This window comes from Eubalaena glacialis, chromosome 18 (genome assembly GCF_028564815.1).
Source record: "Eubalaena glacialis isolate mEubGla1 chromosome 18, mEubGla1.1.hap2.+ XY, whole genome shotgun sequence".
In the NCBI taxonomy this organism is placed as follows: Eukaryota; Metazoa; Chordata; class Mammalia; order Artiodactyla; family Balaenidae; genus Eubalaena; species Eubalaena glacialis.
In genome coordinates this window covers 4,749,577-4,777,177 of record NC_083733.1, presented here as the reverse complement: position 1 = coordinate 4,777,177, position 27,601 = coordinate 4,749,577, and the positions used below count along the sequence as shown (strand labels likewise).

The 27,601-nt window shown below is 50.7% G+C and overlaps 1 protein-coding gene across 2 annotated transcripts; it reads left to right on the top strand.

The window, feature by feature from the left end:
- The first annotated feature begins 91 nt into the window (after positions 1–91).
- On the top strand, positions 92–27,601 carry WFDC1 (WAP four-disulfide core domain 1). 2 transcript variants are annotated; one of them, XM_061173139.1, is made up of 7 exons: positions 92–346; positions 13,867–14,050; positions 18,028–18,111; positions 19,443–19,580; positions 23,939–23,980; positions 25,374–25,446; positions 27,165–27,601. In XM_061173139.1, exons 1-6 carry the CDS (start codon positions 203–205, stop codon positions 25,430–25,432), a joined length of 651 nt encoding a protein of 216 aa, XP_061029122.1. In that variant the 5' UTR covers positions 92–202; the 3' UTR covers positions 25,433–25,446; positions 27,165–27,601. The 2 variants fall into 2 exon arrangements, with proteins under 2 accessions (XP_061029122.1, XP_061029121.1); XM_061173138.1 differs by having other exon boundaries at positions 19,440–19,580.

Genomic DNA, 27,601 nt, shown 5'->3' with positions numbered 1-27,601 from the left:
CCGGTGGGCGGCCGCCATCGGGAGTGCGGGTCGGTGAGGGGGTGGGGGGCCTGGGCTGGGCGCGGACACATGATCCCCGGGACCCGGCCGAGTGGAGCTGAGACCGTCCGGCAGACCGTGCACACTTCTGCTCCACACTTCCAGGAGCCCCCCCGCCCCGCCCCGGCCAGAGGGCGCCTCTCCTCTGACCATCTGGGAGGAAATGCCTTTGACCAGCTGCAGGATGGGCAGCGGCCGGAGGAGGGTCAGCTGGGCTCTGTGCTTCCTGTTGCTGCTTCTCGAAGCCAGTTCTGCCAAGAATATCTGGAAACGGGCGTTGCACGCGAGGCTGGCGGAGAGGTCCCGTGTAAGTGCCCGGGCTGGGGGGGGCTGGGAGGAGATGGGTGATCCCCGCACCGTACGGTGTACAAGCGCCCCGCCCAGATGCGGGCAGGACAGGGCAGGAGTCCTGCTTTCTTTATCCGAGTTGTACCAAAGTCGGGTGGGAAGCAGATGGAACTCACAGCCCTCAAAAGACTCCGAGCCTGGGAGTAAAGAAGCCAGGGGCCCCTAAAAATGCACAGGGGGACTGTGACGTGCTTTTGCCCACCCACGTTTACTTTCTCCTGACAAAGAGCACCTGATTTTAGAGTCTGAGGACTTAAAACTGAGTGTTTGTCTCAACAATCAATAACCAAATGTCGATAGTCGATAGGATGCAATTATGCTTCCGTGCCGTTCCTGACTCATTCAGTAAACATTTAGTGGAAACTGCTCCAGGCCGGGCGCTCTGTGCGTTCCTGTAGGGACAACGTGGAGACACCAGCTCCCACCCTGCAGGGTGGTCGAGTGGGGGAGGCAGTCAGGTGACATGTGACAGCAGTACAAAGGCTCGGCTTGCCGTGGTGAGAGGCGAGGAGCATGCGCCCTGCAGCCCTAAGTCTGCATCCAAGGTCTGCCACTCGCAGGCTGTGTGGCTTCAGGAAAGTTGTTTGACATCTGTGAGCACCGGTGACCTCATCTGAAAAAGACAGATTGATGCGCTCCTTTCATCAAATATGTATGTTTGATCACCACTGTTTACCTAGGTCACTGTTGCCCTAGGCTGTGGGGATACAGACTTATATGTCCCCAAGCCTTGGGGGACTCGTGTTACCCCACAGGGCTGGGCTTGCAGAGAATGAATGAGACGTGAAAGGAAAATGTATACAAGCACACCTGATTTTATTGTGCTTCGCAGATACTGCGTTTTTACAAATTGCAGGTTTGTGGCAACCCTGCCTTGAGCAAGTCTCTCGGCGCCTTTTGTCCAACGGTGTTTGCTCATTTCGTGTCTCTGTGTCACATTTTGGTAACTCTCCCACTACTTCCAACTTTTTCATTTTTACTCTCTTTGTTATGTTGATCTGTGGTCAGTGATCTTTGATGTGACTATTGCAAAAAGATCACGACTCACTGAAGGCTCAGAGGATGGTTAGCGTTGCTCGGCAACAGGCTGTTTTTTAATTAAGTGTGTACATCGAGTTTTTTAGACATAATGCTATTACACACTTAATATGCTACCGTATAATGTGAACCTAACTTTTAGATGCACTGGGAAACCAAAATATTCATGTGACTCGCTTTCTTGCAGTGGTCTGGAACCAAACCCACAGTATCTCCAAGGCGTGCCGGTACTATATTTGGTGACAAGTGTTGAGAAGGAAATAAAGCAGGAAGGGGACTAGGAGAGAGAGTGGAGGTGGGAAGGGTGTCACTTTAGGTCCCCCACCCCAAAAGGGAGCTCAGAGGCATAGAAGGTTCAGGAAGACAATACCAGCACTCTCAGCATATAGGTGAGGAGTGTAAATGACTCCATATCTGTCAAACACAGTGCATAGCGAGTGGTCCTTGCGTCTTGGTGACTTTTACTCAAATATTAGGAAATTGGTTGGTGTTTGCCTCCCCAGGTGGAATGTAGGTTCCTCACAGTAGGGCCTGATTCTGTCTCCCTCAGTGCAGTGTTCCTGGTGCCTGCCATGAAGTAGGCGCCCCATACATTCTTGTGAGTAAATTATGGGCAAGTGCAATGGAAGCACAGAAGAGTGTGTGCAGCTCTGCCCCAAGAGAGTCAGGGAGGGTTTTCCAGGATCGGGGACATTCAACCCAGGGCTTTGAAGGATGAATAGGAGTTTTCCAGGTGGAGAAGAAGGAGAAGGGAATGTTTAATGACCCCAGGCACCATGTGAAATGAAACTGTACTGAGGCTAATCTCAGCCTCCAGGGCTCACACTCTATAGGTCAGGCAGGAGGCCACACGGGTGTAGAAAAGCATAGTAGCAAGTGAAATGGTGGTAGGGATTTGGAGGGAGAAGAGAGACCCTTGTCAGGTTGGACTCCCCTGTGCTCTTCGCTGTCCCAAAAGGACGATTTAGGCCTCAAAGCATCCAGCGCTTTGGTTCTAGGACCACAGAGAGATTTCCAATACATCATCTGGCCGTATCTCCACCTTGTCCTGGAGCGTCCCAAGCGCTGATCCCGTGACATCTCACTAGGAGGAACGAGGAGGCTAGGAGGTTTGGGACGATATGCACTGGGGGTCAGGGGGACTCTCTAAAAACACAGGCCTGGGTGGGCTTCAGGAACCAAATTACTTCTAGCCACCGTTTGTCAGAATGCAAGCGCTTTGAGTTTGTACTGATTGGACTGGAGCTCTTCCCTGCTATCAACAGACATCAGCTTCCCTCTCCGGTGCCCAGACACGGGAGAGGTTTGTGCCAAGATTGTGCCTCACAGAGAGCCCCTGGGGAAAGACAGGCTGTCGACTGGTGGCTCAGAGGATAAGGAGGTTGGGCAGGGCGCCAGGCCTAGGAGTTTTTCAGTGACATCTCTAATGAGCTGTGCAGCCTCAGGCTGCTTGCTGCCCCTCTCTGGGCCTCAGGTCATTACCTGGGAAATGAAGACAAAGGACCAGATGACCTCCAGGGCCCTTTCAGTTCTGATTCTAACATCCATGCAAATGTCCAACAGGGAATCTAGGAGTAATAGGAAGCAGCTCCGCATGTTCAGGGGCAAGACTTCTTAGGTGGCCCCCATTGCCCACCCCAAGCTGGGTCAGCTCTTCAGCCTTGGCCCTGGACCCCATGGGGCAGGTCAGGGCGAGGAGAGGCCAGGTGTCCAGGATTATGCTGAAGCCAGCTCATACCCACTCCAGAGAGTTAAACAGAGCCCTTATTAAAAATGAAGTCATATCAACTTATATAATTTACATGAAAAAGGAAGGAAGGAAATCCTCCTTATCAGAAACGTATCACTTCCTAATTATTTTGGTTGCATTCTTACCATTCTCCCTGCTCTCGAGGTCATTCATGTCTGTGGCATCTGCATGGTAGAAACACCATCTATCGAGGAGCTATTACACTTCTCTTCCCAACTCCTCATTCAGTGGCCTCACATTGGTAGCTTGAAATCAGCCCCAGTGAGAGTATTTACACCATGGAAACTGGCAAAGGCTGCACATGGAGAACTGGGTGTTAAACCCGGACCCGCACGAGGCTGCTTGCATCTCGGCTCCTCCCCTTCTCAAAGCCCCACCCCTTGACAGAGTGGGCAGAGGGGGCTGAGGGGGTCCGGGGAATTTCCTGGATGCTGTGTGCATTTTCCTGCCCAAGAGACAGTGCCTGAGAGGAAGACACGGGAGGCCCTTTAGGGAGGCTTGTAAGGAGAAGAAGGCTTGTCCTCCGTGAGCCTCCGTTTCCTTGTCTGCCGCGTGGGAGACGGCAGTGCTACTTTGCAATCCAGTGGAAAGACCACGAGAGCCTTCAGCTTGGTGCCCGGCCAGGGAACACCTCTCTCTGTGTACTAATAAAAACAAAACAAAGACAGATATTTACGAGGCTAGATAAGATGGAAAGGAATAGGCTAGGAAGAGGGACGTTTGTCAGTAGCCCAAGAGGCTTTCTGGGGAGCTCAGGGTCCGTTCTGTGGAGCTGGTGTTTTGGGATTTGCTTTCCTGCCATTTGATGGAAGTTATAAGAACAGTTCTTTGCTGAGTGGTCCTATGTGTCAGGCCAGGCTATCTTAGGATCCTCTGAACAAACCTACCAGGTGGGACTTATTATAGCCACCATGTCGGCTTGGGGACTGGGTAGCCCCACGGTCCCCATGTGTCACTGTGGCTATGTGTCTATTTTGTACCCTAAGCTCCCATTCAGGGCAGCTGGAAATGGCTAGGCAGTTTGCACCCTGCCCAAAGGTGCCTGCCCAGCGGAGGGGCAGTGTGGGGCTGCAGCAGCCCAGAGTGAGGATGTAATGCATGCTGCCGGACGGGGCACCCCTTTGCAATTGGCCTGCCCAGAGCAGCAGCTTCTGGTGACGAGCACAGAGGCCCTGTGCGAGGTGTGTTCCCCAGTCTCCCCAGGCTGGTCCTCCTTCCCCTTGTTACTTCTGTGAGCTCGAGAGCTTTCTGGCGCATCTTTTATTTTTTGCTAAGTTAGCAAGAGTGGGAGAGGCAGGTGGCCTGGAGCTGTGGGTACCTCCCCTCCACTCTCATCATTCCCTGAATCCTGAATCCTCACCTTTATCCTGGAAGCTCTGTCCTTGGAACACGCTCGGCCGACACACAGGACGGGCCAAGGTGCTCGGGTCCATACCGTGGGAGCAAACAGAGCTGAAGGACCACGGCCTGGCTTCCTCAGCCTAGGCCGGGACGCCTCTGAAGAGTGATCTGGACAGTTTCTCAGAGTTTGCCCTTGGGTTTGAGCTCCAGGTGCCCAGGGCAGTCACCTGGGCATTAACGGTCCCCAGATGGTCCCCCCTTCCCTGCCTCACGTGCCCCCTCCCCTGCTAGAGCTGCCTGGGACCCTCTCGCAAATATACCACCTGCACTAAAATCCTAGTCTCAGGGTTTAATTTTGTCTCCCCTACCCCCAAAAAGATCTGTTCAAGTCCTAAGCCCTGGTGCCTGTGAATGTGACCTTATTTGGAAATAGGGTCATTGTAGTGTAATTAATTAAGATGAGGACATCTTGAAATTAGGTAGGCCCTTAATCCAATGTGGCTGGTGGGCTCAGAAGAAGACAAGAGAGACAGAGACACACAGGGAGAAGGTCATGTGGAGATAGAGGCAGAGGTCAGAGCGACGCGTCTCAAGCCAAGGAACTCCAAGGATTACCAGGAGAGAAACATGGAACAGATGCTCCCTCACAGCCTCAGAAGGAACCAGCCCTGCCGACACCTTGATTTTGAACGTCTGGCCTCCAGAGCCGTGAGAGAACACAGCTCCATTGTTTTCAGGCCCCCAGTCTGTGGTGTTTGTTACAGCAGCCCTAGCACACTCATACGGTCAGCCTCTGGGAACCAACGTAGTCAGTTCTGTTGCTTGCAACCAGCAACCCCAATGGTCGACTCTTCCCAGATGAGGGCATTCCGGCCAGAGCAGAGAGTGACTCACCCCACACCATGCTGGCCGTGGACTAGTGAAGCTATATCACTGTGCCCTCAGAGCCCTGGAGGCTCTCCTTGCTCCATGAAAGATGTGAGATTGATTGCACCCCTGCAGGACCCCATCATCAGCACCACTAGGGTGCATCCTTCTGGAGGGGAGGGGCTGCTCAGTGGGCCCTGGAGCGTTCATGGTCAAGACCGTGCAGGTCCTCCCTGGGGGCTGGAGAGAGGCGACGTGACGTCCTGCGGTGAAGTGCCCCACTGTAGGCTCGGCCATCCCCGAGGGCCTAACGCAGAGCCTGACCCGTCACAGACGCTCAGAAACATTTTAAGAACGAGGGGGAGGAGCTGGATGGATGGGCGGGTAGATGGAAGGAAGGAAAAATAAATGAATAGTGTGACTTTGGGGGTGACTTCCTCCTCTCTGAATCTGGCTTCCGTACCTGAGGTTTCAGTCCTGAAATTGATTCCAGGTGGAAGCGAGCAAGGGGAAAAGTATCCAAGAACCGTGTGGTTGTAATCTGGGACCCTGCACGCGAGGAGGCAGGAAAGCAGAGGGAAACTTACCTGTCATAGTGGCACTAGTCGCGGGTAACCAAAGTGGAAACAGCCCATATGTCCATAAGCTCAGAATGAATCAACAAAACGGGGTCCATCCACACAATGGAATATTATTCAGCCGTAAAAAGGAATGAAGCACTGAGACACGCTCCAGCATGGATGAGCCCTGGAAACGTGCTCAGTGAAAGATGCCAGTCAGAAAAGGCCACATAGCCTGTGATCTCTCTGTATGAGATGTCCAGAGAAGGCACATTCATAGGGACAGAAAGTAGATTAGACGTTGCCAGGGGCTGAGGGGGTGGGGATGTGGAGGGACTGCTTAACGAGAACAGAAGTTTTCCAGAAACGACACAACATTGTAAATCAACTATACTTCAGTTAGAAGAAAAAAAGAATTTGTTTGGGGTGATGTAAATATTTTAGAAATAGATAAGAGGCAGTTGTTGCACGATATTGTGAATTTAATCAGTGCCATAGAATTGTACACTTAAAAATGGTGAAGATGGCAAATTTTATGTTATATTGAGTTGGCCAAAAAGTTCGTTTGGTTAGTGAATATATTGTTCAATAAAATTCTTGGTGAAAATGAAAAATGTGTCTTTTATTTTTGCTTAAAACCAAACAAACTTTTTGGCCAACCCAATGTATTTTACCACGATAAGTTTTTTAAAAAGCAGTGGGAACCTAAGGTACATCTTAGGGATTCTGTGAGGGGCTCCTGGTCAGGCTTGCCTTAGCTTCATGGTCCCCTGCTCAGAGGCCCGTTCCCTGATCCCCTATTTAGGTCTCTCTGAAAAGTTTTCTTAACTTCTCGACTTCTTCTTCCTAACATTTAGCTCCCTTATTATGATCTGCATGATTTTTTTTTATTATTATTCTGGCTTTGTTTCATTTTTCATTACCTACTTTCACAGATAAACAAAAGGAAAGCAACTCGTTTGCTTTCTGTGTGGTGTTGGGTTGATGTTTGTCACATGTCCTGGAGCTGAGCCATGCGTGAAGGCAGGGCCAGTGTCTTCTGGTTTAGGTCCGCTCTCCTCGCATGCAGCCAGTGCCTGGCACGTCGTGGGCCTGGGAACTATGAATTTACCGTGAAATGAATGACTAAATTACATTAAAACCTTCTAGAGCAGAAGAGAAGGGATGGAAAGTTCCAGAAGACTCTCAGGTGCATAGCAGGGCTCAGTGGACACCAGCTGGAGGAGCTGGCCAAGTTTGCACTCTTGCCCTCGACATGCACTGAGATGGCTTGTCCTGGTGCGAGATCCTGGGTTTTTGAGTACCTCTCTGAGGAAGTCCCATTAGCCACGCACCAAACTCTGCTCCCGGAGCCCAGCGCGTCCTGGAGGTCTCAGGGCGTCAGGAGATGGCATTCAATGCACACTGAACTCTAAGCCCTCTGTTCCAGGGAGAGACATATTTTTAGATCTTTGACATCCGAATTCCAGAGGAAGAGTAAATAAAGCTTAGAAGAAAATTGGCTTTCTTCCTGCACCAAGCAAACCAGTCCTGGGGTGCATATTTATTGGTCAGGCCGTTAACTCTCTGGAACATTCCAAAGAAGGGTAAAGCTCTTGCAGGGGAATGAAGGGGGTGGAGTGCTGAGGGAGGGATGCGGGTAAACTGGGGCAGCTTTGGAGACTGAATTCTTTCTCCTTAAATGGAAATGGTTTCAAATTTTTTCCTGATTATAAAAACAATGATGTTTACTCTGCAAGACATTCAGACAATACAGAAAGTCACAAACAAGTAAAAATATTCTAAATTCTCCAAGACACAAGCTCTGTTGACATTTTGGTACGTGTGAGTGCCTAGACTTTTTCGTGAAGCAGTTATGCTCGGCGCACATTGTTTTCTTAATGGTATTTTGCTCATATTGTTTAAAATTTTTTTACTGAGATGAAATTCACATACTGTACAATTAACCACGTTACAGTGGACAGTTCAGTGGCATTTAGTGCATCGACAGTGTTGTGCAACCACCACCTCTATCTAGTTCCAAAATATTCCCATCACCCCAAAAGGAAAACCCAGACCCGTTAAGCAGCTTCTCCCCACTCCCCTTCCCACCCTCGCCCCCTGGCAACCACCAATCTGCTTCCTGTCTCCATAAATTTCCCTATTCTGGACGTTTCATATAAACACAATCATACAGTACGTGGAATTTGTGTCTGGCTTATTATTCATATTGTTTTGTACCATGCATTTTTCATTGAACGATATATGGTGAATATGTTAATATGATAGATCCGTGTCCTCTTTTCAAAGACTTCTGTGATGTTCCAAGGTATGGATGTGCAGTTGTTTATTTATCCAGCCTCCTTTGGTTGGGCATCCAGGCACTTGCTTCAGTGGACTCTGGATTTGGACTAGTGGAATTGGGCTTCCCACTGAAGCAGCCCAGAATTGGCATTTCCCTACCTGCTTCCTGAAGATATCAGAAGAAGAATGGCTTTGCAAATCTATAGAGGCTTCCAAAAATATCCCCCCAGGGTATGAAAAAAAAAAAATAGCCACCAGGTCGAAACCCTAAGGGAAACCATCTTTATCCAAGTAAGGCATGCAGCGCTGGGACATTCTTGTCCGAGCTGTACCGTAAATGTATGTTCAGCAGCTACTTTGAAGCAGACTTGCTGTACCATCCTTTTGCAGGGATGAAAATGAAAGATGGAGATAATGGGTTGTCTGGGATGTTCGTGAAGGATGTTGTCAGTCTAGGGTGAGCTGGGATTTGACATGCTGTTGTTTTATTTTCAGCTGAGTGGCAACGGAGGGCTGGGGCTGGCTGGGGCTGACTGGGGCTGCAGAGAGCGGGGGCCAGGACGAGTTCTTTCTAGAATGTATCCCTGGGGGAGGCAGTTACATGACTACATCCAGAGCTGGGGCTGGTCCAGAGGCGGGCAGGAGGCAGGGGCGTGTGAGAGAGGGGGACCCCGAGCTGACAAAACGGAAAGAATCTCACAGGTGAGACTGGGAAGCAGCTCCCCAGATCCAGGCTCCCGGGACAGGAAATTGCCAGAGTCAGACCCAGGTTTGAATCCTGCCTCTGCCGCTGGCCAGCTGTGTGACCTGGGGCAAGTGCCTTTAATATTTCTGTGTCTCAGTTTCCTCATCAGTAAAGTGGGTTAATAATAGCAGTGAGGGTTATGCTGAGAATTCCGTGAAATTCAGTATGTGAGGACCTAGCACAGCATCGGCACACAGTGGGAGCTTAATAAGTGCTGCCTGCCTTGCAGTGATTATGAATCAGCCCGCCCAGGTTCTGAGCCTGGCTCTTCCCCATATAGTGAGTATGCGCCTCAGTTTCCACACCTGTACAATGGGGTCAGCAGGTGTAACTACAGGGGAGCGATGGATGCTACCGCGGGGACCCTCAGGGAGCAGTGCTGGGGTGGCTGCTTCCTCTTAAGAACTCTGCCAGTTGTTTGCCCCCATCACCCCCACCGCCCCCCCCTCCCTCCCTAGAAATGATGGCACTGCTGTGGGAGGGTTTCTTGCTTGCGCGTCTTTAGACCCCAGTTAGATCCTGAACTCCTTGGGGGCAGGGACCGGCTCATAGGTTTCTTTTGCATCTGCCTCAGCATCACATCTAAAGCATCATCAGTGTGTGAGTGAATCGAGGGCGGGAAGGAGGGAGGAAGCAGGAAAGACCAAAAATAAAAGTAATGATAAAACCAACCGATCAGCATCGCTGAGCAGAGCACCCACAGATGTGATCTCATCTGCTCCCTCCACAAATCCCTACAGCGGGCGCTTACTTCTGGGCCCATTTTTCAGGTGAGGAAAACGGAGGCTCAGAGAGGTCATTTTCCGGTATGATGACACAGCTACAGGGGTCCAAGCCAGACTCATCTAATTCCCACACCTGAGCTCAAATCCCTGACTGCTGAGAAAGTCACGGCCTCGCGCCATCCACCTTGGTACACTTGAAGGTGGGATGTAACTCCTAAGTTCTTGCCCCAAAGGAAGAGGAGGCATTAGCTGGGCAAGGACAGGGAAGAGTTCTGAGTGCAAGGAACAGTGTGCAGAAGGCTCCAAGGCAAGGAGGAGTTTGGGGTCCTAGCAAACCTTCAAACACTGACCCCAGACTTATACTCTGCATGCATTATTCTGGCTTCAGGAGGCAGGAGTGTAATATGACCCTTCTCCGCCAGTGGCCTTGGGCAAACCTTTAATTCTCTGAGCCTCGGGGGCCTCATCTTTAGAGTGTGGATAAAATAGGACCTGCCCCTCTTGGATTCACGTGACCAAAGGCGTGTGCAGATGCTGGGGGAAAGGTACACCATTAAACAAACACGAAGGGACAGCTCCACATCAGTGCAGGCCACCTGGCCTGCGGAGCCACCTTCACAGGGACAGTGTGCAGGTTATTAAATGCCTAGAAGGATGAAGGATGCCTGGCACGTGGTGAACCGCCAGTAAGTGCTGCCCGTCACCGTCACGCCTCCATCATCCTCATCATCACAGCTTTCAATCAACCACAACAAAAACGAACTGAACACCTGCTCTACACCAGGCACAGTCGTAGGTGCTGGGGACACAGGTGGGAAGAAGACCGAGTCCCCAGGAGGACACGTTGTAGGGGGGAGAAAAACAATAAACCGAACAGTCAATCAATACACGGTCCTCCCAAGGGTGATCAGAGGTTTGGAGCTTTGTAAGGCAGGCAGAGGGGAACGGGGAGCGCCAGCTACGGCGCATGTGAGCAGAGACCTGGACCAAGTGAGGGCTGGAACCAGCCGGGCATCTCAGGAGGCAGACACAGCCCGTGCAAAGACCCAGAGGTGGGACCTCAGAGAGGCCAGGGCGCTGGCCAGGAATGAGCAAGGGGAGAGCGGTGGGACGACAGGAGGGAGGCCAGAGAAGTGGAGGGGCAGGGGCACGGGGCCAGCTGGGGTCTGACCTTTAGCCCGAGGACTTTGGCCTTTAACCTTTAACCCCCGTGGGCTGGGAAGGTGATCTATTTATTTCGTTTATAAAAGTCCATTCTTTCTCAGAACACCAGGAAACATCCTTTGTTTAGGACCCTCTGTGAGCATCACCTTGCATGACATGAAATATTTTTCAAAACATTTAATCCTTTAATCTGGGCCCCTCCGTGAAATCGGTTCTTTATCACCCAGGACCATCTGTTGTTCCGCAGCACCATAAATCACTGGGGCGATTTGACTTCTAAGGCGCTTATCTCTTTTGTTTTCTCCAAATTCTGAGAACGGACATTTGAATTTTCCCTAGAGAGCGCCCCTGTTGGGGGCTGCCCTTAGGAAGTCACCCACCTGGGAGGCGCTGGAGGTGGGTGGAAAGCGTTTCCTGTCTGATCTCCAGGTTCTGTTAAATTTCAGAAATGAGGCTTGATGTGAAAACAGGCTGGGCGGGAAAACCAGCCGTCCCTTCCCAGCCACGCCCAGGCATCCTCCCTCACGCTCCGAAGGAGGCCAGGGCAGCTGTCACCTCAGATTAGGATTCAAATGGCGGGGCCCCAACGGGGGTCCGATTTTGCTAATTCTTAAGAAAATGAACTGAGTTAATGGTGCGGGATTATGTGCCCTGCCTGCATCTTGGAAATTATTCCTGAGGATACAGGAATTTGGGGCACCCAGCCGAGCAGAGGATGGCAAAAAGGCTGAACCAGGAGTTAGAAGATCCAGGAGTTACAAGGTTGCCCCTTTATTTTGGCTTGGCTTCCGCCAAATGTTGGCTTTGTATTCATTTTTGCTTTTCACAAATTAAATGATTTATATAAGGGAGAAAAGATGAATTCTCTGGGTACAAACTACTATACACAAAATAGATAAGCAACAAGGGTCTACTGTAAAGCACAGGGAATTATATTCAATATCTTGGAATAACCTCTAATGGAAAATATTCTGAAAAAATATATATGTATAACTGAATCACTTTGCTGCACACCTGAAGTTAACACAATATCGGAAATCAACTCTGCTTCTATTAAAAAAAAAAAGAAAAGAATTCTCTGGCTGAAGCAGGGAGGGCCAGGAGTCCCACCCTCCCCAGACTGCACCCCTCCCCCGCTCCACTTGGTCACGGTTTCCTCCCCCCCCCCCCCCACCGCCCAGTCTTAGCCCCTTCGGGAGGGTCCCTGGGAGGTAGTTTGAGAACCACTGGTCCTTGTGATTGCGCGCGTTGGCAGATGCGTCTGGTCGGGACCTGTTCTCGGTGACCCGACGCCCCCTACTGGGCACTGGGAGCAGCGCGTGGAGTTTGCAGCCACCGCAATAGCTGTGGCGGAAGGGCGTTCATGCATCCTTGACCTTTGAGGGCACATACCATTGTGTAGCTTGCCTTTTATTTATTTATTTACTAACATATAAGGTTTTCCCTGTCATTAATCATTCTTCTTAAGTACTTCTACCTTTTAAGTTTTTTAATTGTCTTCTTTAAATTGAAAAAAAATCAATGTGTTCATGGCAATATATATATATTGGAACCTGTGCAAAAGAGCATGCAATAAGGGGGAAAAAGTGTACAATAAGGAGAACTCTCCCTTGGCTTCAGAACCTAACTCTTCTCTCCAGAGGCAATCTTTGACCAACGGCTGCTGTGTATTCTTGTATATCCTTCCAAGGATGTTCTAGGCCTGTTAAACATATGCATATTACATGTGTGTGCATATGAATATTTGGAAACATAGGTGACGAGCACATAAACTGTTCTGTATCTTAATTTTCTTCATGAACCACCATCTCTTGGGGATCTCTCATCAGCAGGTTTTAGTGGCTGCGTGCTACTCCAGTCTGCAGACGTGCATTATTTACTTGGACGGTACAAGGTGCAGGAGTTTGAAATACATATATGATGGGGGAGATCGGGGGACCAGTAGGTAAAGCATTTTAGATAGGCAGAGCAGTTCAGGCATAAGCCGGAGGCGGGGCAAGCCAGGGTGGTTTTTCCCCCAAAGAACCTACTCTGTATCTAACTCTGTGCGTGAGTGTGCGTACGTGCGTGTGTGCGCACACCTGTGTAGGGATGTGTAAGACCTGCCCTCCATACACCCCACCTCCATATCCAGAAGGAGAACAGTGTTCCTGGCACAGATGGGATCTGGTGTGACTTCAACTCTCCCAACCCCACCTCTAAAATGCTTCTTTTATTGGTAATGCGTCCATACTTCCTATATGTTAAATAGGATATCATATTTTTAACTCTTTCTGGAAACATAGTACCAAAAAGTGTGAAAATCCTGAGTTCAGCTCCATGAATCCCCAAAAAACGAAAACACCATGGAACCAGCACCCAGATCAAGAAGCAGAACGGGGCCAGCCCCCAGGGACCCCAGACCCCCTTCAGGTCACCACCCACCAGGTGACCACGCTCCTGGTCTCATACCAGACATCAGCTTTGCCTGTTTTTGAAAGAAAACTATAGATGGATTCACACCGCATGTTCTCTTGTGAGCTGACTTCTTTTTTTTCCTCAGCGTTATGCCTGTGATGTTTATCCAAGCCGTTTGCTACGTGAATTTATTCATTTTGTGTGTGATTTGTAAATTCTCAAAGCTCTATATAAACACATGAATTATAAGAAGTATATAAATATGTGTGTGTATCTATGTGTGTTTGTATACATACATATACATATATATACCCTATTTTATATGTAAATACATACATATATGTACATACATACATATAAACATCAGGATAGACGCTTAACATACAACTCTTATCCAGATTGATTTATCCTTTTTGCTGCTGACGGGCTTACAGTCATTTCAGTTTGGGGCTATTACAAAGAGAAACAGCGTTCTTTCATCCTCAGAGCAACCCGCTGAGGCTGGTTCTGCTGTGATCACGCGAGGACGCGGCGGCTCAGAGAGGCCCAGCGACTCGCCCGCGGCGCACAGCACCCGCCCCGTCCCGCTGACGCCCCCTCTTCCCGCAGGCCGAGGAGGCGGGCGGCCCCCGACAGCCCCGCGCCGACCGTTGCCCGCCGCCCCCGCGCTCGCTGCCCCCCGGCGCCTGCCAGGCGGCGCGCTGCCAGGCTGACTCTGAGTGCCCGCGGCACCGGCGCTGCTGCTACAACGGCTGCGCCTACGCCTGCCTGGAGGCCGTGCCGCCCCCGCCAGGTAGGTGCTCCAGGCCGGGGGAGACGGGGTGGGGGGCGCGGGGAGCTGTCCTGCCCGGCGCTGCCCGACTGGAGGAACAGCTGGGCTTACACCTGGACCCCCTGGGCGGGCCGCCCTGTGAGATGGGAGCATAGCGCTCCCGGAGCAAGCGTCCAGCTGCATGCACTGAGCGCCTGCTGTATGCGGGGCTCGCCACTGCCGGCAGAGAACTACAGTCCAGGGGCCGCCCGTTCCAAGGAAAATACCCCTCCTGTGAAGATGCGGGAGATTTCTCATAAAAAATCCAGATTTCCAGCTTTTCCTTTTTAAAAATTTTTTTTTAATTTTTAGTTATTTTTGGCTGCGTTGGGTCTTCGTTGCTGCGCGCGGGCTTTCTCTAGTTGTGGCGAGCGGGGGCTACTCTTCCTTGCTGTGCGCGGGCTTCTCACTGCGGCGGCTTCTCTTGTTGTGGAGCACGGGCTCTAGGGCGCGTGCTTAGTTGCTCCGCCGCATGTGGGATCTTCCCGGACCAGGGCTCGAACCCGTGTGCCCTGCATTGGCAGGCGGATTCTTAACCACTGCGCCACCACGGAAGTCCTCCAGCTTTTCTTCAAAATACTGGACCACATTCCCTGGGCCACCATCTGCTGGAGCCTCAGGTGCCCCTAGATGGCAGCGGGGGCGGCCCCCAGGTTTCCAGGGACCCCACAAGGCCCACTTCACTCATGACGCCTGGCCCTGGGGGTATTTGAGATGGAGACCTGACACCTTAGCGATCCAGGTGGGCATGCAGGCTCCTGGGTTCAGATCCACTGGCTAGCTGGTCACCAACTTAAACCCGCACTTGTGAAGCAGGGCTGAAAGGAGAATGTGCAGCTCACGCCGAGTGCCCCGTCCGCCTCCGGCGAGGAGGAGAGAATCAGTAGGATGTCTGTTGAATCTGAACGGGGAATCTCTTTGGGAGACGCAGTCCTCAGGGGTTCATCTGTGGAGGGAAGGAGTTTCAGATCCCTTCTGGAGAGGTTTGGGAGGGGAGGGAAGGGAGCCTGGGGGGAGTACAGGGTGGGGCTGATTATGGGCAGCTGAGTGGAGAAAAGCTGCCCTAAAAGTTTCCTCCGTTCCCAGTCCTGCTTGGGGCTGAGCCTCTGGAGGACAGCAGCCTGTTAGGACTGCACTTCCAGCCGGAGGCTGTGGTCTCCCTGGGCCCTCATTACTGAGGCCTACCCCCTCCTCAAGGCCAAGGTCAGAACGAACACACCCAGTTCTCTTTGGGGTGAGGTCACAGCAACGACAAGGGACTCGGCACCCTTAATGATGCTCATAATTACAGTCTGTGCTGCCTCTGAGTACTGCCTCATGGCCACGCTGGCTCCTACAGGGCCTTTTATGAGAAAGACAAAATGGCACCCCTTCCTGGTGGAGGAAGCACATAAAAGTATGCCCATCTGGTTGGACAAGTCAAAAAGGTGCCCCTTCCTTTGGACTGAGACAGGGCATAGCGACTCCAGCCTTACTTGCTGCCTAGAACAGGTGCTTCTGAGCAGTGCACAAACTGTACAACTGTCCATGACATTCCAAATAGCCTTTCCTTACACCATCTCATTTAATGCTCACACAGTCCCATGGGGTGGAGAGACCACTATCAGCCCTGTTTTACAGCTGAAGACACGGGAGCTCAGAGAAGCTGAGTACGTTGCCCAAAGTCACACAGCAGGCAGAGCTGGCATTTCAATTTAGTCTTCTGACTGTGGAGAAGTGTCCACTGCCTTAGGCTCTGAGTGTAGGGATATGGGGCCCCAGGCTCATTTGTGGGATCCCTCACTGTCCAGAACATCCTTCCCCCGGACACCCACACAGCTCACTTCCTCACCTCCTTCAGATCTCAGGCAGAGGTGGTCACTTTCTCAGGGAAGTTTCCCTCTCTAAATGGTAATCTTTCCTCTGGCTATTGCTTACTGCCTTCTGGCTTAAGCTTTCTTTATAGCCCAGTCTAGAATATTGTGTTTCATTTGTTTCCTGACCATTCCCCTGACTTGAAGGTCGGCCCCGTGAGGCAGGAAGTTTGGTTTGTTTCATTCACTGCTGTATCCCCACTACCTAAAATAGTCTCTGGACACATAAAAGGTACTCAATGAGGAATGGATGAATCAATGAAAGCCTAGCTTTCACTGGCCAACAGGAAGAGCCGACAAAATATTAGTCAGTCATAATAAGAATTATGATAATAATATCTAGAACAAGGTTCCTCACCCTTGGCACTCTTGACGTTTGGGGTTGGATAATTCTAGTTGGGGTGGGCAGTGGGGCGCTGACCTGGGCAGTGTAGGATGTTGCGCAGCATCCCTGGCCTCCACCCACTAGATGGCAGTGGTGCCCCCACCCCACACTGGGACAACCAAAAATATCTCTAGACTTTACTAGATGTTTCCTCGGGGGGCAAAATCGCTCCAGATTGAGAACCGCTGATGTAACATGACTTGAAATGCACCAGGCCCTGTTCTAAGCAGCTTACACACTTCCTTGCAGTCAGCCTGTGGGTTCCCTCCAAAGCAGACCCCGAGATAAGGTCTTGAGTGAGGGGAGTTTACTTAGCAGGTGATCCCAGGAAGTTCTAGTTGGGGAGCAGAGAGGCGAGACCCTGGGCCTCCAGGCCTTTAGGGTCTGCGTATTGATGGGAGACCTTGACCAAATTTCAGTATTCCAAAAAGTATAGCAAAATGTGTACATTTCCCTGTTCAGGAAAAATTAATACATTTCCTATTTAGTAAAAAATAGCATTGAAAATACATTTTCTAACATTAAGTCCGAGGCGGTGGGGAGAAGGAGGGAAGAACCAGAAGATTGGAAATAGAGGCTCTGGAGCCATGTCTCACCCCTCTCGTTTGGAAGTTGTAAACTGCTGGTTCTATTGTTTCCATTTCCACACTGAGAGCAACCATCTTATAACCATATTGTGCTCTCTTAAAGAAAAAGCTAACCGGTATTTTTACCAATCCCTATCTAGGTACTTTCAAACGCACTAGACAGCACATCAATCTTTTTAGTTTGGAGTCAGACTAAAGCAGAGGTCATAAACGAATGTGATCCCAGACCAGTTTTATTTAATCTCCAAAGTACTTAAAATTTTAAAAAATTATTTGCCAACATTTAAAACCAAAAGAGTTTATATTTTTTAAAATATAGACCTAAAGTTAAAAAACACACACACACAAAAAACCACCCAGAGGCTCTGGGAACACTGGGAACAGCTGGCCAGAGCTGACCAGCCGCTGACCCACTGAGGCAGGAACACTCTCCAGTTGGCCGTGATCCTACCCAGCCTGCCTTTCTCCTTTATGTTACCTATCTGTCTCCAGAGGCATTTGGGTTTTCAATCCCTATTTGGGGCTTTGAAGACCTTCCAGTCTACTACATGGTCACTCTTCCTGTTAAAAATGTATTGGTTAGAGAACAGGCCATGATGCTGTAACAAAAAGACCCATGAACTCAGGGGCCCAACCTATTAGATATTTACTTCTCCCTTGGTTAAAAGGCCGGAGTCGACAGGTGGTCCATGACAGGCAGGTGGCTCTGCTCCAGTCACCCAGGGACCCAGGTTCCCTCTGTCTCGTTGCTCTACATGGTCCAAGTGGCTCCCAGTCTGCAGGAAGCGGGAAAGAGAGAGGGAGGGGACCCGACAGGTAACCATACAAGGGAAAGCTGGGATGGGGCATCGTTACTTCTGCTCATATCCAATTGGCCAGAACTCAGTCACATGGCACACCTTGCTGCACGGGAGGCTGGGAAATGTAGTCTCCAGCTTGGCCAGCCAGTGCCTAGCTGAAACTCAAGAGTTCTGTTACTAAAAGGAAGGGATGAACTTTTACTGGGGAACTGAGTTGTTTCTCCTGCGGGGCAGCTCTGTGTTTCATCATGAGATGTAGGCTTCCCATCCCCAGAGGCTGGGGCATTTCTCAGCTGCCTGAGGGCCTCGATTTAACCATCTATTACCTTGTCAGTTTTAGATTGGCTAGTGCAGCCGAAACCTCGATGGCTTGGGGGCAACGGCTGGCTCCTGGACGGCCCTGAGGAGGCATTGCAAGGTACCTGCAGGGTGATGCCCAACCCGACAGCAGAGCCAGGGTCCCCCTCCTTCTCAGGTGCCCCCAGAAAACTGATAACCGGGGTCAGCCTCTGCTCCGGCAGGCTGCCTGTCCTCAAATACCTGGCCCGCTTGGACCCTCCCCACCCCGACATGGAAGGGGATGGCTGGGTCTTGGCCAGGCTCTCAGAATCCCCAGAACAGTGTGGGGTTTGACTGTCCCTGGCAATGGGGTCTCCTCCCTGGGTGGAGAATTCAGAGGGAGGGGGCTTGGGGTTTTCAGATCCCTCAGATCACCATAAGGGGTTCACTGTTCCCTGCTGATGAGGCCTCCTTCCTGGGTGGGTGGAGAACAGTTTCTGAAAGGAATGGCAGGCAGGCCCAGGGGCCTGGAGCACTGCGGGGATGTGGCTGTGAGGGAGCTCCTTTACGTGTGTGCAGCTGTGCTTGTGACCCTGCATACATCCGAGTGCGTGACCGTGTCTGTCAGGGTGTGCAGCTGTGCTTGTGACCCTCCATACATCCGAGTGCGTGACCGTGTCTGTCGGGGTGTGCAGCTGTGCTTGTGACCCTGCATACATCCGAGTGCGTGACCGTGTCTGTGAGGGTGTGCAGCTGTGCTTGTGACCCTGCATACATCCGAGTGTGTGACCGTGTCTGTGAGGGTGTGCAGCTGTGCTTGTGACCCTGCATACATCCGAGTGTGTGACCGTGTCTGTCAGGGTGTGCAGCTGTGCGTGAAGCCGGCTGGCTGTGCTTGTGGCCATGTGTCTGAGAACTTGTGCATCCGTGTTTGTGCAGATGTGTGTGACTGTAGGGGCGTGTGTGTGTGCAGGATTTGTGTGCATGTGAACATGGGTGTGGATATGGCTGTGTGTGTGTATACGTGTGTTAGGACTTGTGGGACGGTGAAAATGTGTGTATGTGATATGTGTGTGTATAGGATTTTGGTGGGTAAACATGTATGTACGTGTGATTATAAGCACGAGCATATGTGTTTCATTATGTGGTGATGAACATACATGTACTGGGTTGGCCAAAAAGTTCATTCGGTTTTAAGTAAAAATTGACATTTTTCATTTTCACAAAGAACTTCTCTTGAACAACGCATTCACTAACCGAACGAACTTTTTGGCCAACCCCATGTGCATGTCACAATTCATGCATGCGAGGGCATGTTTGGGATCATGTGACTTTGGGCTGCCCCTGTGTGCATGTGTGTGTGCAGAGACCCCAGGCATAGCGTGGAATCTGGGGTGCAGATGAGAGGTGGCCCCTCTGCCCCCATGGGGGCTGCCCCTGAGCCCCCCGCGTGTGTGTCCCCCACAGCAGAGGCCTGCAGCACCACAGAGGACGGGGCCGAGCCACTCCTCTGCCCCTCAGGCTATGAGTGCCACATCCTGAGCCCGGGTGACCTGGCTGAGGGCATCCCCAACAGCGGGCAGTGTGTCAAGCAGCGCCGGCCGGCAGGTGAGTGTGGACACCGAGCCCTACCCCACTCTCCCCGGAACCCCCCACGGGAGACCCGTCCCAAAGGAAACCCCCGGCCCCTGAGCCTGCCCACACCCTCCTCCTGTCCCCTCTCTGCCCTGCTCCTCTCCACCTTCTCCCTCCTCATCTGAGCAGGATGCGGGCAAACCCCAGCTCGGCCACCTCCTGCCTGGCTGACCTTGGGGTCAATTGTTTCAAATCTCTGAGCCTCGGTTTTCTTATCTGTAAAATGGGGCCATTTCATGCTGGGTTATGGGGATTAATTGAAATCATACGTGTGATGCCAGAGCAGAGACAAAGAGGTGCTCAGTAAAAGTTGGATAATTTATATCTATCTATCTATCCATTTTAAACTGCACAGAATTTGAATTGTCTGAGAACCCTTAACTTCTCTCTGCTAAGGCTGTTCAGTGTGACTTAATTAGTATTTGTCTTTGGAGACAAGGCAATAAATAGTTCAGTGAAGGGCATGAATAGTGTGGCTTTAGTTTGCATACTTTTCCCCAGGGGGGCAAGGATGACAGAGGAGGGACTGCTGAGGGTACCTAAAAGCCACTCTTGCCTCATGCAAGGTGTAAGGTCGAGAGGTTAGACATGGAATTTGCCAGAAATGTGTGGCAAGCGAAGAATCGGGAACTTCAGGGAGATGGAGGGGGTAACCATGTCAAAGTTGAGCTTATTGGAACTTTGAGACCATACCCTCCAGGGCCCACATCCCCACTTTAGCATCTCTTAGTCCTAATAGCTGAGGATAGCACCTCGGTCAAAATCGAAGATAATCACAGCGACCTTACTGGCCCAAAGAACCCATCACATGCATTATCTGCCAAAGCATTTCTTTTTCCTCATTTGAGAATTTATTTCTCTGAGGTGTTTCAAGAAAGACATAGGTGTTAAATCTGTTACACATTTAGCATCAGCGTCATTGCAAATAATAAAATTATGAGACATGGAACTGTCTCAGGAATCCTGGTTCCTGGAATTCTGAGCTTTGAAAAAAATTACGTATAAAAGGATTGGAACCAACCAGGAATCTGAGATTTGTCCTACATTCCACTTGCTATTTAGGGTTATGAGTAGGTTCTCCAGCCAGACAGCCAGGGTTCCAGTGGCCACTTGGCCCCTTGCTGCTCTGTGTGGCAAATTGCCCAACCTTTTCAGGCCTCGCTTTCCTTATCTGTAAACAGGGCTAATAGTAGTTAAGCTACTTCACGGACTCTTTGAGGAGCCACTGAGTTAATCCATGTAAACAGGCCATGTCTGTAGTTTCTCAAGCACAGAACCGAATCCCTTCTGTTGGCACCGCTGCTGTCTGTAGACACCACAGTGGACGGAGTATGCAGGTGGACGGGATACGCAGTCCTTCGGACATACAACCCCAAGAACAGGCCAGCCTGTAGGAACCTGCTGGAAGGGGCAGCTTTTTCCAAAAGAGCTAGGGATGGTGGGGGTTAGTCAGGAGTCCTCTGAACCAAAATGTCATGTTTATAACTGGAAAGGCCTGGAATTACGTGGCCTTTCTCATCTCCTGATCGTGCTCATTCAGCTACATGACCTCCAAGACCAGGGTAAGCCAGACAGGTTCAAACCCGTTCTCGAGGCACCAAACCAGTTCAAAAAGGACCCACTTCAAGGATGGAGATAAACAAAGAGACAGTCAGGTGACTGTACCGATGACGCCCGGGGTTGATTGAGGCCCCTGTGGGTGCTCCCCTAAGCGTCAGTGCGAGCCTGCAAAGGCAGAAATATGACCAGGAGCAGCGTCGAGTGTGATTAAGACTGCAGGCCACTGAAATGGGTTCAAATGCTGCGGCATTCTTCCCGGGTGACCTTGGGCAGCTAACCTAAGCGTTCTTAGCCTCAGTTTCTTCATCTGTAAAATGGAGCAATGAGGGTCACGCTAGTAATTGCTTCTTGGGGTAGTGATGAAGCTTGAATGAGAGAACACTCATAAAGCGCTTAGGGCAGCGCCTGACACATAGTAGGTCCCCAACCAATGTGCGCCGCCGTCACCTGTCTTCCGGAAGAGGGAGGACTGGAGATCAGAAACGTGCCCAGACAATGCATACACCTAACAGGGAGCAGAGTGAGGATTCCGAGCCTGGCCGCCTGCTCCAAAGCCCACGGGTGTGTGTCCTCCCCCGCCCACAGGAATGATCGGAGCCTTCTAGATAGCAATGTAATTGAAATTTCCCCTAGCCTTGTCCCCAGAGGGCTGTCACTTAGCAATAATTACTGGTAATTGTACAGGAGTTCGGACACATCTTAAATTCCAACAACTTCCCTTGGAGCAACGGGCTGGGGGAGGAGAGGAGCGCTCTTGCCCCAGGGCAACCAAACAAAAAGCCTTGGATTTTAAGTTTTTAAAAAACTGCATATTTGAGGTAATTTCTTTTTTTAATTTTTTAAAATTTTTTAGCTGCGTTGGGTCTTCGTTGTGGCGCGCGGGCTTCTCATTGCGGTGGCTTCTCTTGTTGTGGAGCACGGGCTCTAGGCACGTGGGCTTCAGTAGTTGTGGAACATGGGCTCAGTCATTGTGGCTCGCGGGCTCTAGAGCGCAGGCTCAGTAGTTGTGGCGCACGGGCTTAGTTGCTCCGCGGCATGTGCGATCTTCCCAGATCAGAGCTCGAACCCGTGTCCCCTGCGTTGGCAGGCGGATTCTTAACCACTGCACCACCAGGGAAGTCCTGAAGTAATTTCTGACTTACAGAAAAGCGGCAAGGAGAGTCCCTTGGACCTTCCACCCTAATTCATCAATTGTTAAATACTGTTTCCTTTATCGTGCTCTCTCTGCCTCTCTCCCAACCCTGCACTCTCTCTCTATATAAATCCACATAGTTACTTTTTGGGACTATCTGAGAATAAGTTACAGGTCTCGTGCCCACGCCTAAGATGGCAGGTCTCTGCTGAGAGCCGGCTGCTACAGGGGGCCAAGGGCCGCCTGAGTTCAGCCTGGACTCTGACGTCTGAGGAGTTCATGTCTTTCTTGAGAGAAAAATGAACATCAACACAGGCAGTAGATCTGACTTCTTGGCGAGCAGGGTCGGGGTCCTCGGTGCATCTTTTAATTTTATTTTATTTTACTTTATTGAAGTTTAATTGATTTACAATGTCATGTTAGTTTCAGGTGTACAACACAGTGATTCAGATATACATACATATATATATATATCTGTTCCTTTTCAGGTTGTTTTCCCTTATAGGTTATTACAAAATATTGAGTAGAGTTCCCTGTGCTATACAATAGGTCCTGGTTGATTATCTGTTTTCTACATAGTCGTGTGTACATGTCAGTCCCAACCTCCTAATTTATCCCCACCCCGTGCATCTTCTGAGTGGGTTCCATGCTGCTCCGATACTGACCATCCAAGACTGAGATGTGGGAGATGAGCCCCCCCTGCCCCAACTCTTCCCTCTGACAAAGTGACTTCACTGGATGCTGCCTGGGAAGGATAACATGGGCGCACAGCCCAGAGCAGGGGCTCAAATCCATAGGTTTGTTTTGTAAAAGTGACACTTCTGGTAAACACACCTGGTGTGAGGAAGGGGTCCAGCTCCGCACAGACCACTGTCTCCTGCCCATGGCGTCAGGGGCCAGAATTCACCCCCAGGGAGAAGGGAGGAGCAGGAATGTTTCGGAGAGCCTCCGGCCTGGAAGAATTTTGCCATTTGCTTCGGAAAATAGCTGTAAATGGAAAAATCGTTGTAAATAGTCGTTGAGGTTGCTGATAAGCTCTCTGCCCGAGGGTGTGGATCAGCCGTTGGTTCTGTCGCCTTGTACAGTAAATGTCAGTACTGGTCCTGGACACCCTGATGATTTTTAGGATAGCCACAGAAGAGAAGGAAACGAAATGCCCGCTGAGTACATAAATATGATTTTTATTGAGATATGATTGGCATATAATACTAGTTTCAAGTGCACAAATGTGATTTATTAACCTTATAGCAGTCATATGAGACTGAGGCACAGAGGGGGAGGGGTGAGTTTACCGGTAGACGCATTGCCAAGTGAAACGTCTGCATGATCTGGCCAGATTTCTCCACTCTCCCACGTTAAATTTCCCCAACTCCCACCATAAAATGTTTTACTGCTCTGACAGGGTGGGGGCTGAGGAAGGAGTTGGTTGATGACAGTCAACAGTGGGAACTGGGTCGTTCTACTTCTGCATTTAACCGGCTGCAGTGTCACACGTCACTGTAGCTTCTGGAAAATTCCACCGTACACTTGTGAGAGAATGAGAGTGAAAAACACAAATAATTTCTTAGCATTGTTATGAAAATAGTTTTGGCCTTATAAACTCCCCGAAAGGAGTTTAATCCTCTCACTTCTTTTCCAGATGGGCGATTCTTACGACACAAATTTTACAAAGAATATCCAGGTAAGAGAAGAACCATTCTTACTTTGCGGAGGGTACTAAAAAGGGCAGTGGGCATTTCTGGGGTGAAGAAAAGAAACCCAGTGGACGGTTCTGAGAACTACAGTTTGAAGCTGCTATGAAGGAAAATGACTGTATTCTCCCTGGTTGCTTTTATGCTGTCAGATGGCATGTTGGGGGTAAGGTGCTAGGATGCCAAGATGCTTCTGTTGTGAAAAATCTCTCCTCTAGCCTGTGCGGTCCTCCACGTGGGCAGGAGCCATTCCAGGCTGCAGGCTGGGACTGAGGCAGCAGCTCAGGGATGGCTCATAGGGGACAAAATGGGAATTAGATTGGGAAATAAGGTAGAAGCCCTGTTGTCTGATGGTGGGCAAGAGGGGCTTACAGCAAACACAGCTTCATGCTGAACATCAGAACCTGGGACTAGACGTGCAAAAGTTCCTCCTGCTTTCATTGAGGGAATTAGAAAATATGGCTGACACCATCCCTCCAGCCAATCACCAATCCAGTTATCCATCGATCCATCCATGCACCCATCCATCCATCCATCCATCCATCCATCCATCCATCCATCCACCCACCCATCCACCCACCCATCCATCCATCTATCCATCCATCCATCCATCCATCCATCCATCCATCCATCCATCCATTCATCCATCCACCCATCCACCCATCCACCCATCCATCCATCCATCCATCCATCCATCCATCCATCCACCCATCCACCCATCCATCCATGCACCCATCCATCATCCATCCATCCATCCATCCATCCATCCATTCTTCCATTCATCCACCATATCTTTTTAAAGAATTGACAGTACATATTTATCAAAAATTACTCTTCGTGCCTTGCTGGAGGTTGCTATGTTTATGAACATGGCAGACCCAGTCCCTGCCATCATGCAGCTGATAGCAAGCAAGAAAGTATTAATAAAACATGAATAAGGTCCAAGTGGTTATTTAGTGCCAACAGTGATCAGGGCCATTGAGGTCACATTCAGGACGCTGTGAAAAGGACACCTTAGACTAGGATGTCAAGGAAGGCTTCCCGACGAGGGGATATTGAAGCCCAGTATCAAGAATAAGAAATAGTGGGCAGAGGGACAGCAGATGTGGAAATCCTGAGGTAGAATCAACTCGGCCATCACAGCAGCCGGAGTGCGTCGTGAGCATGGGGCTGGGGGGGAACGGCAGGAGTTGAGGGCAGACCACACAGGCTGGGGGGAACAGCTGCAGGTGGGGACTGGGGGACCTCTTTGGGGGAGGAGAGGGGGCAGGGCCAGGGCGCCGGGCCAGGCTGAGGTGTTTGGACTTAGTTTGGCTGGTGAGCCGTGAGCATCTGAGCAGGAATTGACACACCTTCCCTGACAGAGCCCACTTCTTTTCACAGAGGGTGCCTCCAAAAATGTGGCAGAACACGGGAAAGGACAGCAGAAGCACTTTCAATAAAGCGACGGCAGCAGGTAAGTGGGAGGCGGGATGGGTCAGTGACAGCAGGTGGCTTTGGGCAGCCAGGTGTCCAAGGTAGCTTTCATCACGAAGTTGAACAGTGGGAGGGCAAGAGTAGGGCTTTACCTTTGGGTAGAATTTGAAAATTCCCTTATAATTTCAAAGTGAACATATGAGAGCTTTGGGCGTGCTCAGAAGTGGAAGTTTCTATAGCCCATGGCCCTAAATCCAAGGACCAGACTAGGTTGTAACTTACACATTCCTTTGCCTTCATGCCTCCGTGAACAGACAGACAAGCCCTCCTCTGTCCCATGAAGTTGGTCCCTCTGTCTCCCTCCCTCTGCCACGCGGTGCTACCCAGGGCCAACTCTCAGGCATGAACCGGGTGCCCAGAGGTTCAACAGTCATTCGTGGAAATCTCCAGTGTGCAGGCGTGGTGCTGGGGGGACGCCGTGGATAAATCAGGGCTCCTGCTCTCGGGGGCTTACATCCTAGTAGGAGACTAAACCGGGCAACCAGTAAGTCAGCAAGAAAGGCCCAGCCTGCAATAGTGTCGTGAAGGAAGCTGGACAGACAGGTGATGTGATGCGGGGTAGCCAGGCAAGGAGGGAGCTGCTTCAGATCGGGGCCAGGAAGGAAGGCCGCTGTGAGCAGGTCATATCTGAGCCAAGATCTGACACGGGCGCCCAGGCAGAGGGAGCGGGAAGGGCAAAAGTCCCGAGGCAGGAAAGATCTTGCTTTGAAGAACCCCAGGGAGGCCACTGGGGTGGGAACAGAATGATGGTGGGGAAGGCTGGCATCAGAGGTGACCAGGTAAGGAAGGCACAGGCTCTGCTCTCAGATGCTCTTCAAGGTGAGATGCAGGTGGATGCAAAGGTCCAGGGGTCTTGGCCAGTAAAACCTGAACACCCACCCAGCGCTGTGAAAGCTCAAGTCTATGCATGGTAAACAAAAGCCCTTGAAAGCAGACAATTCCCCCACCCACCGCAATGCCCTTGAAAGGCAAACATCAGGTTTGAGATTCGGAATACTCAGGTGTGAGTCCTGCAGGAAAATCCAGAGTTCATGGGGATTGATGCCAACACGTCTATTACCTGCTGATGACAGGAACAGTCCTTGGAGTGGGTCTGACCCACCTGAGTCTGTGAACCTTACACAGGGACGTGCTGGGGCCAGTGGGAAAGAACGGGACAGTGAGAGATGATTTGGGATGGCTCTTAAGAACCAGCCGGCCAGAACTGGGTTTAAATTCCTACTCCACCACAAGGTGACCTTAGGCAAATGACTTCCACTCTCCAAGCCTCAGTCTCCTCATCTGTAAAATGGGAGTGATGGGGAGGGATGCGTTAGGAACTAAGTCAGATGGGAGGGGAGACAAGATGACGGAGGAGGAGAACACAGAGCCCACCTTCCCCCACGAATGCATCAAAAATACATCTCCACGTGGAGCAACCCTCACTGAAAACAAACTGGAAACTGGCAAAAAGATTCTAGTACAACCAAGGTTGTAAGAACGATCCACACAGAATCAGGTAGGAAGGGAAGAGGAAGATGGAACCTAGAGAGACTTAGCAGTGAGTTAAGAATTTAGTCTTGGTGGAAACTGGCATCTTTCTGGTGTTTCCGGTGGGTGAGGAGGAAGTGGGTGACACACAGTTTTGACCCCATGTTCTTGGGTTCTTATGAACCCAAGCAGTGGTTCATATTCGTTCCCTCCTTGCTTCCCTTTCAGCCAACCTGGAAGAACATTCCTCCACTTTCTGCTAAGCCTCAGAAACCGTTGGGTAAAAAATGATTTGACCCCCAGAGGTCATGCGCAGCTCAACAGAGCATGACCCCAGAGATGCTTGGAGACAGGACCCCTGGCTCTCAACCCCTGGGTGGCCCCACCTGGCAGGGTGACTTCGTGGGAGCCACTCGCCAGCTCCGGGTCCCTGTTTTATCGTCCTGGAAATGAGGCCCACCTAGCAGTCCCCTTGACCTTGCAGCTCCCCAGATCTCCCGTGGGAAGAAGTCACTGCCTTTGTGAGCTGTGTGAAGCCCCTTTCTAAGACAGAGGTCAGTGCCTTGGTTGGTACAGATTTCTTCCAGGTTTGACTCTTGGAGGCATGTACCCATCCCAAATGTTCTCAAGATACGTTTGCTCATCATAAAATGGAAGTGAACTTA